The following is an 11,792-nucleotide window of genomic DNA, read 5'->3' as shown; positions in this document are numbered from 1 at the left end:
TTTACTTCAGCTGATATTTATTGTATTATTCTATTACTTAGCTCCTGGAACCACATTAGTAATTATAGTATAATTGAAAATTATCTCAAAATTGCACTTTAAAAAATATTCATGCTGTACTTTAAAAAAAAATTAATTAAGTTTATTGAGGTAACATTGGTTAATACAATTATATAATTTTCAGGTGTACATTATCATTCGACATCTCTATTGTGTGTTTACCACCCAAAGTCCAGTTTGTGTGCTGTACTTTTAAAAGCTAATTTTGGATGGGATTTGTAGGTAAATTTTTAAAATGTATTTTAGGTATAAAATGTCATTTTTACTAAATTTCTCTTATGTTTGTGGACTTGTAAGCATTCTAAGTAAATCCTTGCACATGATATAACCAATATAACCATATGCTTTATGGAACTTGCAAATTAATACCAGCACTGCCACTTCTTCACCAGTAAAAGCTAAGGTAGAAAAGAGGACAAAATCTCTAGCTTTAGGTTTTTTAAGACTGTTAAATTATCTCTTCTGATGATACAGTATATTTAATACAGATAAAATCAGAATTGTTTTCTTGAAGCTAGAGCTGGAATTCCTGCCAGCTGTCTTTCCTTTCTCTTTTTCCCAAGAGCTTCTCAGAACATCATGGGCACCCCAAAGCATAGTTTTAAAATCACTTCTTAAATGAGTTTTCTAAATTAATGCTTCTCTTTATAATTAATGTTAGGAATATAAAGGTAGTGAAAATGACATTATGTCTTCATTTTAAAATTATATATTTCTTATATAAGCTTTAAACAAACAAAAACTGTTATACCTGCAGAAACTAACAACCCACAATAAGATCTACCTCACAAGTTTATTGTGAGAATTGAGTGAATTGTGACTGCATTTTCTCATTTTATTCTCACAAATCAGTTAGTAGTAGTATTTCTACTGCATAAGAGAGAAAACAAGCTGATAGGTAAAGTGATTTGCCTGGTGTTACAAAGCCACTTCTAAGATGTAGAGTCAGGACTCATTTCAGAGTAGCATAGGCTCTACTCTTCCTCTATTATCGTCTCATAAAATAGTCATGGCACTTGTGTTAAAATTTTCAAAAAATTTGGAGAAGGAAAATGGGAAAAAAGCCTCAAGGCATAGCAGGTTCAAGAGAAGATTAGTGTTGGGGGCATTGTTTTTGTTTTTGTTTTTGTTCCCCTAAAAAGTATGGCAAAGGCAGTGAACAAAGAGATGGGGAAATAATAAGAATGTGTCAGAGAAGGATAATAAGTATAAAGGATTACACAGGAAATGGAGCAGAAAAGATCAAAGAAGCAACAGAAGAGAAAAGGGCAAGAAAAACTTTTTTTCCTTAAAAGTAGAAACAGGCAACTGACTGCACATTCTATTTCTAAATTGTTTATTTTCTTTACTATTTAGATTTTTAGAAGAATTAATTGTACCTTGTGCCATGTTCCTAGCTTAAATTTTATGAAGGTCATTTCCTACCCTTTACTTCTCAAGCTGTAAAAATGAAACTTTCCAGCAAGTATAGAACGTCCAGGTGATATATTTAGGGAAATATTTATTACATTGCATTAAAACAAAAACAAAAATCAAAAACAAAGCATAACTATTTAATGTTTAGATATAATGTGAGACAAAATATATTAATTGGAAGGTATCTTTTTGAAGTTTTGGGAGACTGAAGTTCCTTGTTAGCGGTACAGTAATTCCTTCTGAATGCTTTCTCCTGTCAGAGACTTCTGGGCTTGCATTAAATACAATATATACATTATACTACCTACAGATTTGATAAGCCAACCAGCTACATGCAGTTTCCAATGATTAAAAACAAAACAAAACAAAACAAAAAACAAAAACAAAAAAACTCTACGTACTTTAGCAAGCTAGCACTATTTGAAATAAAGACATTCTCTGGGTATGATTCTAATTCAATGAGGCAAAATGATAAGACATCTAGACAGCACTTAAGTATATTAGAGGAGAAAGCATTAACCAAGCCACATCCTTACAGAGAGAATCCATCTTTAGCCATCATAGAAACTTAGTGTAAACCTCAATACTAGTTTTTTTCTCTTGTATGACCAATGAGAGAGAAATACCTGATGGTTTTTATATTCTGCTACTGTTCAAGCTTTACTGATCCTGCTTATATTCATAGAAACATAAGATTCTCCTATTAATTTCTTAACTTAAAAAAATTATATGTACTACAAAGATATTTAACTTGAAAAGGTGGCCGTGTGATTTTTGCAACCACAATTATAATTTCTTTCAAATTAACCTCATACTGTATGGTAAATGGTCAAAAGAGATTAGTCTGTTCTACTTAAAAATCTGTTTTCTTTTTGCATTTTATGCTACATTGTTCATTAACAGAAATCACAAATTAGTGACCTGGATTTCATTCAACTCACAGATATTTTGTTTGGCCACAAATTATTTTAACTATTTTTTTAGCCAATATCTAAAAATTATGAAATTTCACATTCAAATCTTGATTTCTCTTTTCTCTTAAAGGAATAGTTTAAGAGAAAATTGGTACTGATTTCCAATAAGACAACAATTAGCTGGAGATGAAATGCAGCTTTCCCGTGAAGAATGAATTACTACTACTCAGACAATATATGTATATCTACTTATACTCCCAGTTGCTTTATTCATTTACAGAATCTGCTTTATTTTTGTAGAAATTTGCAAAAGTCACCTCTGTCTTACAGTAATACAAAGCACTTTCAATTAATTCTTCATATCACTTTAAACATTGGCCTCCAGTGTTTCTGATAAGAGAAGTCAATGGAAATTTGAATCATGTTTTCCAGTATGTAATGTGTTATTTTTCTCTGGCTGTTTTCAAGATTTTCTTTTAATCTTGAGCGTTTGACAACTTAACTATGGCATTTCAAGGTGTAGTTTTCTTTGTAATTATCTTTTTTGGTGAATTTCTTTAGTCTGAATTTGCCTTTCACCAGTTAAAGACTCTTCATTCTCTGAGTCTCCAATTATAGATATGTTAAGCATTTAAATATTGTTCTACAAGTACAGGCTCTGTTCAGATATTTTCAATATATTTCAATCACTTGTCTGCAACTGTATATTTTCTATTGATCTGTATTCAAGGTTACCCTGTCTTATGTCATCTCTGGTCTGTTGTTAAATCTATCCGATGGTCTCTTTTTTTTTTTCCTTTTTAATTTCAGATCTAATTTTTCCACATTTTTATAGTTTGTATTTTTTTTGCCGAGATTTCCCATCTTTTCACTTATAGTGGGAATATTATTTTTACATCTCTTAGTGTTACCGATGGGGCCAATTTGAACTCCAGTGTCACCCCAATGGCATGGGGGGCGGAGATATCAGAACAGAAGTGTAGTTAACATTTTTCCTGTGTTCTTCTTCATTGACACTGAAGAATCACAGGTCAGTGAGATTTAGAAAATATTTATTAAAGTATATTTTCAAAAGACAAAGCACTCCTCAAAAGGACATGTGGTTTTAGCGAAGAGCTGTAACAATAATCAACAACAACGAAGAACACAAAAGCCCCCAGAAGTGGGAATGTCTGCATTATATTTGGGTCATGATGTGTGGTTCCAAAGACATTCCTAGGTATTTGGCAAGTGAGGTCATTTCGATTGATGCTTGGCTGCTATATAACTCTTTACCCAGTGTACATGTGCTTATCCCAAATTCTACTACCATTAGAGTGTTCTTTGGATGATCTCTAGGCTGGGCCCCTATTCCTTTGTTCCCCTTGTCATTAATGTCTGACTAGCTACTTAACATTAATACAGGCCTATTTATGAATAGCTGCTTTAAAATATTTTCTCGTTTTTTCTAACATTGGTCTTCCTTGGTTTTCTCTCCTCTTCAAAGGGATCACATTTCCTGGTATATAATATATCAAATTGTTTTGGAATCTATCTTTTTCATCAGCTTCTGTTGTCCCAAAATTTATTCCCTGATACTTCAGGCCAAAAAAATTTATAGGCTTTCTGTCAGAGTTTAACTGCCCTCTTCAAGTGCTAAATTGAGCCTTCCCTCTGGCTAACTACCGAAAAACAAGAAACTCACCCACATTGTCTCTTTCAAGTATCTATCAGAATATACCTGCTTTGGTTATCTCACCGGGGATGTCAAGTGTTTTTTGTTTGTTTGTTTTTTATATTTTGTCTGGAGTTTATAGGTGTTATTAATGAAAAGACTGAGTTCAAATTGAAGTTCATCAGCCATATAGAAGCAAAACAATTAATTTCCAATATGTTCCTTTCATTGATATATTTTTAAAAAACTCTTACTCATTTTTCTTCTCAACCATCCTGGCTTTCCAAAATATTAGGCAATAGTAACAATGATAGAAACATTTCAAAGTTTTAACAACAAAAAAATATATACATTCATTTCATTAATGACTATGGATCTGCAGTGATAAGCTGTCAGCTAGTTTGTCACCAGCACTACTTTGTAACTGGGAGCACAGACATTTCAAATCTGCTTCAGGCTGTTTTCTATAAGAAAGGGAAAATTAGAAAACGTATTGAAAAAGGAGAGGAACCAGTGTTGTATATTCGTCTCACTATGTTAATAGAAGAAGATAATTTTTTCCAATACAAGAACATAAGTGATGGTAGCCTCAAAACTGTCCCGAAATAGCAGAGAAGTAAAAAATATAATATCACTTAAAATTATTAATTTGAAAGCTCAGAAAATATAGGAGTTATTAATTAATTACCATTATTACACCACCAGTCCTTTAGTTAAATCTTAGAGAATAGCATTTTAGTTCTCTATTGCTATATAACAAACTATCACAAACTTTGCAGCTTAAAACAACACACATCATTTTCATAGTTTTTGTGCCTTAAGAGTCTGGAACAGCTTAGCTCTGCTTAGTTAGGCTCTCACTAGGTTCCAATGTAGGTGTTGACCAGATTAGTTCTCATATGGAGATTTGACTAAAGAAGAATTCCCTTGATGGTAACTCAGATTGTTGTTAGAATCATTTCTTTATAGTTGTAGGGCAGAGGGCCTTGACTTCTTGCTATCTGTTGGTTGGAGATTCTTCTCAACTCTTACAGATCACCCTTAGTTCCTTGGCTGCTTACTTCATCAAACTTGCAAGGAGAGGATTCAGAGCTAGTCTGTTTGCAAGAAAGATTCTTTTTCTGTTTTCTTTTATTATTATTATTATTATTATTATTATTATTATTATTATTATATATTAGTATTCATGCCTACAGCACCTGGTCTTCCTAGATGGTCTCCCATCCAAGTACTAACCAAGCCTGACACTGCTTAGCTTCTGAGATCAGATATTGGGCTTATTCAGAGTGGCATGGCCATAGACCATGGACTGTGGCTCCACTGGGGAGCAAATCCAGGACCTTCTGCATGTAAAACAGATGTGCTAACTGCTACACTACAGAACCATGTCCACAAGAGGGATTCTTATGTAACATGATACAATTGTCATAAGATTGACAATATGCTATATTCTATTGGTTAGAAGAAAATCTGAGGTCCTGCCCACAGTCAAGGGAAGGGATTACAAAAAGGTAAAATTGCTTATCAGGAAAAGGGGATAGAGAGGTTTCCTGTAAGAATCTATCTGACATAGCTACTATAAAGTTCAGCATGATTATCATTTTCGAATGTCATATAAACAGGTCTACTTTGAAAAAGTGTTTTTGTGTCATGAACATTCTATTCAGGTCCTAAAAGAAGATAGACAATCATTTATATTCAGATCCTTTTTTACCCTACTTATATTTTCTTTATGATGTGGATGGACAATTATACTAGATGTGGAATGAGGAAAAGTCATCATTTTTACTATCCTAAGTCATAAAATTTCAATTATAGCCAAATGTTGCATACTTTTTACCAAAACAAAGCACTTTTATCTAGGAACAAAATCAGAATAGTTAAAATTGAACATTTCCTTTCTTTGATTTTCTTTTTATTGCATTTTATCTAAAATAAAGAATGAACGAGTTTGAGAATAAAGAACTACTGAATCAATTGACCAAATTTAAGGCCAAAGCACTTGTGCTATTTCCAAACAATTCAGATTCTTCCTGTCTTTAGAGACATGCTAGGAGAGTTTTATTTATTTGTTTGTTTGTTTGTTTTTGTTTTATTTTGTTTTGTTGCCTAGAAGAAATTACATTCTCTGGCTAATGAAATGAGCTCAAAGAACCAAATACAACTCACTCTTTCCTCTCCCAATGCTGCAGTGATTGGACAAAAACATGTTGAGGTGAAACATCCATTAGCCTGAGTTTCTGAGTGAGACATCAACAGAGCCTACTTGCCAAGATGTTAGTGTAGGTATGTAGAATGAGTAAGAAATAAAAATTTCTTACGCTAAGCCATTAATTTGGGAGTTTTGTTCCTGTATTATAACCTATTCTTTCTTGACTGATATAGTCAGACAAAAATAATTCAGGAAATACCTTACTGTTAATATCTTCTAGACAGTGAACTAGAGATTTTTATACTATGCTTATCACATTTATTGTGAAATACTATTTTGGGGGGCCTTCCTGGTAATATAAAGTTCATAATACAATGAACTAATTAGATTGTTTAAAAATAAAAGAGAAGAAAAACTCTTTAAAGTGGATCAGAATTTGTCATCACATGCTCTGCAGCAATTTTCATTTTGGGGAGTTTATCTTATATGGAAAAATGCAATTATAATAGATATCATTTTGATGTTTTAAATCTCATTGTTAAGTCAGACTGATAAACTATTCAAATAACAGATTATCATATCACTTTTCTTATCTAACATTTTTAATGCTAGACTGAAGTGATGTTTATTTAGCATTTTAAGTGTTTTGACCTAGAGTGGACATATCCCCTATAGGAGTCTCCTGTGGGCTAAGTCAGCAGCACAGCATTTCTATTAACTACCATTGCCACTCAGAAAAGACTGAGGACATTTAAGCAGTATGCATGGGCAGCTTCTTTCTTGGAGGTATTAGAATGGTGTTTCAATGTGTGGTGACATCTTTTAAAATCCCCTCCAAATTAGATTGTTCTTTTATAATAAGTTTGACTCCTTATAGCTTTGAGACAATTGAGAAAAAAAGAGCCATAATTTCTTTAGTAATATGTAAGCATGTAACACATTTGAATTTCCCGAGTGAGGAAGTTAAAACCACAATTTAAATACAAAGATTTTTTTAAAAACAAATCATTACCATGAAGTAATTTTACATACAAGTCAAAGTCCAAATTTCAGATCTTATTAAAATATTTTGGGCTAAGTCATTGTCTAAAGTCCTTCTTTGTGTAAAACTTTGAACCCAGGTCTTTTCACCACAAGTCTCTGATATTTTAACTTTACAGCATACATGTCTCTGAAGCCAACCAGAAATTTCTAAATACAATTTCCTAGGAAATTGGTTAAAACAAGGTGAAATGAACTGCACTCCCATCTTTAATGTATCCATAGATATGCATTTATATGTTTGTGTCTATGTATGTAGCGGGGAGGGTACATCTGTTTGAAACAGAGAAACAATGACCAGAATGTTGGTATTTTACTAAGAGCAAATTAATGTTGCTGCCCAAATTCCAGTCATTTTTGAGTGGACAAGGGCTGCATAATTTACTTAATCCACCACTTTTCATTTCAAGTAATTAGGTTAGGGAAGTCACGTAACTAATAGCAACCAACCTATAGATGGATCAGAAGCTAATGGCACAGTGGCCAGATTTAATCAGCAACAAGCTTAGGACTGAATATAGACTGATTAGGACACAGAGTTGGTGCTGTTTCTTGGAACTAAGAAATAAAGTCACAGTAACATTGAAGGTGAACAAATGGGGAAAGCCTGAAGGGGTTGAGAGAGAGAGAGAGAGAGAGGCAGAGACAGAGAGGGATTTCAAAACAATGTATAAAAATAATAAGAAAAATTACAGCCTCTGAGAGACACAGAGAGAGGTCTTTGTTACCTAAATTCCCACCATTTCCCACCAAAACATTTACAGACTCAGTGAGTTATATTTATACCTTGACTCTGTACTTAGAGCATCAGCACCTGACATCAAGTCAATTGGTTAACCTAACATATCTAGCACCTAAATTAAAATAATAATAATAATCATCCATCTTACAAATATATTTTAGCAGCTTATTGTTGAGTTGAGTTTATAAGCAAATGCCAAAATTCTTAATATGCTTAACTTAGTCCTCTTCATTTCATAATCAAATGTTTCTCAAAGTAAAACCTGAGCTATCTGCATCAGAACCATCTGAGAGATTTCTTAGGAATGTTGGCTTCTGAGAAGTTCTTGAATTTGGGGAAAGATGCTGGGAATTTGCAATCTAAATGAGACATTTCTGTGATCCTCGTATACTTTAAACTTTGAGAATCCTTGTCACATTCTTTTTGGCCTTATCATATAGTATTAAAAATATATTATTTTTTTGCTAAATTTTGCTCTTTTTTTCTCCTTAGATAAAACTGAAGAAATATTAGAGCAGGACATTTACTTCAAGTTGATCGAATCCAATATTCTTTTTCCTAGAAGAAAAATAAAAAGTACCCTAGAGATATATCCACATGTGCTTCTAAATCTTCTTATGATTATTATTTTTTAGTTTTTGAGATAGAATAAACACTTGACACTTAATTAAAAAATTAGTTATTTTAATACAAGGCATTCTAATCTAATACAAAAGCAACATCGATTATAAAGATATTATCTATATGTTTCTTGCAATGCAAGCATTTTATGAAACATCTAGCAAAATGAAAATCTCAGATATCTAGAAAAGATAGACTTAGCTAATAAAAATTAAATTCAGTTAAAAAGGACTCTTAAAAATGATAAAATCTAATTACTAACTATACCATTTATAATAATTCTATGTATATCTATTGAAAATTATCAACTAAAACAAGATCATAAATATCTATTAAGTTACTTTGTTAGAGACATAAAGATAATTATCTCTATATCATAAATGGAGATTACTGAGAAATTTGTGAGAGAAAACAGAAAATACGTAAATACCAGATGTTTAGAAAAAATAACATAATACCAGATCAAAAACTTAATCCTAAATTGGATGACAGTGAAGGTTTCACTGAATAAGATTTGTAAGATTTGCTACTCAGAGATATGAGGAATAAGACATTTAGATAGGAGGTAACAAGAGCAAATGTCAGGTGTGAACAGTTATGGCCTATGCGGAATAGACAGGAGACTGCAAGATGAGGACACATAGACAAGAAATAATCATGTATCAAAGTGCTTTTAGCCACATACACACACACAAAAAACCATACAAAAACTAAAAGTGGCTCAGCCAATAGAGTCATTTATTATCTCATAATAGATTGATCAGAGATAGGGTGGTATCAGGATTTGTTCAGTAACTTAGAAACAAGATCCAGGCTCTTTGAATTTTTTGATCCAAATATGGAAATAATATGCCATCCTCAGCATATTATTTACTTCTAGATTAACTCTAGCAATAATCCCAAAATGACTGCCAAAGATTCGGGTTTTATATTGATACAGCAACATCAATATATAGAAAAGGGAATATTTTTCTTCTTTTCTCTTTATCTTTACTATTAAGAAAAATTCTTCACGTTACCAGGAATTAGGTTTCATATACATCCCCCAAACAATCACTGCTAAAAGAGTGGAATTACCATGGTTGGTGATAGAACAAATGATGAAAAGATAACACAGTAACAGGGAGATCTTCAGATACCTGAACTTTTATTTAGCAGTATCCCATGGCTCTTGATGTATAACCTAATAATATACAAAAAACTATCAAAAGAAAAAAGTTTTCTACTTATCATTATCAAAGGTCTCCAGTGAAATTCATTAATCAAAAGGAAAAGTTTTAACAAGTAAATATAGTCAGTAGTATTGTAATGGCTATGGGTAGAGCTACATGGGTGCTAGAGTAATTAGGGGGAGGGTCACTTCATACCATATAAATGTCCAACCAATCAATGTACTGTATGCCTGAAACTAACACACAATTAAAAAAAAAAAGAATATTAAATTTGAAGTATATACTCACATTCTATTTTCAGATAAGTATGCTATCTGTTATTTTCAAGAGGACAAAACTACAATACCAGACTCTCTAATTCATCTTATATTCAAATGATCTCAAATCTGTATCTTTACTATTGGCAGACATCCAACAACACCTTTGAAATTCCCCTCATGTTGACTGGAAACGTAGTGTTAAGGAAAAGGCTCAACTATGAAGACAAGACTCGCTACTTTGTCATTATCCAAGCTAATGTGAGTATTCAATCTCTCTTACTTTTGTCCCATGAATTTATGAAGAGCTTGTTCACAATATGTAAGTACTCTTAGAGAGCTCTGTGTAATTTGCAGCCTCAAAAGGGTAGCCCTGCCTTCAGTATAGTTTGTATATTTTCTTCTTCTGCATGGGGAATGGGATGGAATAATTTGAGAAGATTGTTTTCACTCATTGTAAACTTCACTCTCTGAATTACTTGCACCCATTCTTCAATAATTTCTTTTTAGCTCAAACTGAAGTATTCCTCAAAGCATCGCCCACCTAACAACTACAGCTGAATCACTTTGGGAACTTATTAAAAATGCAGATTCCTAGACCCAACCTTAGACTCTCTGAAAAAAAAAAAATTCAGAGAGTAGAAGTAGAATATTTGCATTTTTGTTAGCTCCCCAGAGACTTCTAAAGTACACTAAAAGTAGAGAACTGCTGACTTGGTAATTTTTCCCTTATAGCTATCATTATTGAATAGTTGTTCACTAAATATTAGCTACCATGACCGTAACCATGATATTTAGACAGTAGCAACAGAAAACCTGAAAAATAGTTGCTTATATAACACTTACAGTTTTTGTTATTATGATTTTAATAAAATTTCTAGATTCAAGGGTTAGTTTGAAAACTCATTATGTCACCAAGTGTTTGGATTCCTTCTGTCCTTAAACTCTGCCCTTCCCTTGAAATGGGGTTATTTTTCCAATGCTTATCTGCCTTGCGCTAGAGAACACCATAACCATAAGCAACACAACTACATTTCAAATCTGAGGGTAAGGAGGTGGAAAGAATAGTAAAAGTAGGACTTTTTCATATATATTCTGTCTCATTTTTTTCTGAGAGGAAACTCTTCCAGTGTCCTTTTCCACCCAGCTTCCACTTATACAACTGGATCATATGAGTCAGCATAGCATAAAGGAAAGTTGAAGAAGTCTGGATGTGGTAAAAGGGAATGAGATAATCGTCTCTAAATGATGGCACATATGGTTCATCTCCTGGGGCTGGGCACATTGATAACTGGAAAAAAAATTTTGGTAAGGAGAAGAATAAGGTTGACATTTTATGAAAAAAAGTAACATAGCTGACCACAGATAGCTTCTAACATTGAAAAAGTCCCATAGCAAGTGGCAGGGCTATGTTCCGAAATGTTAGTTCAACTCTGAAGCTAGCCTGTGTCTTTAACAACTCCTGTGCATTGTAATCTTACTCATATAGCAGAACAGAAAGATAGCAGAGTGGCAAAAGAGAAATATACTTTATCAGCTATTCTGAACAAGTTAACAGTGGGCCCCCCTTTTCAGTGGTTTCTTTTTCTGAGGTTTTAGTTACCCTCGGTCAACTGCTGTCTGAAAATATTAAATAAAAATTTCCAGAAATAAACAATTCAATAAACAATGTATAGATTTAAATTATGCACCATTCTGAGTAGTGTGATGAAATCTTGAGCTGTCCTGCTCTATCCCACCCAGTAAGTGAATTGTCCCTTTGT

The 11,792-nt window shown here is 32.8% G+C and overlaps 1 protein-coding gene across 1 annotated transcript in view; it reads left to right on the top strand.

Moving 5' to 3' along the window:
* The window catches only part of PCDH15 (protocadherin related 15), a 562,288-nt gene that overhangs the window by 161,895 nt on the left and 388,601 nt on the right, over positions 1-11,792 (top strand). Inside the window, exon 7 of the mRNA XM_011361648.1 lies at positions 10,180-10,290. Within this exon, the coding sequence (XP_011359950.1) occupies positions 10,180-10,290 (111 nt within the window). The remainder of the gene's footprint in view (positions 1-10,179; positions 10,291-11,792) is intronic.

This window comes from Pteropus vampyrus, unplaced genomic scaffold (assembly GCF_000151845.1).
Source record: "Pteropus vampyrus isolate Shadow unplaced genomic scaffold, Pvam_2.0 Scaffold68, whole genome shotgun sequence".
NCBI lineage: Eukaryota > Metazoa > Chordata > Mammalia > Chiroptera > Pteropodidae > Pteropus > Pteropus vampyrus.
The sequence above is the reverse complement of the archived record's forward strand: the minus strand, read 5'-3'. Positions and strand labels throughout refer to the sequence as shown.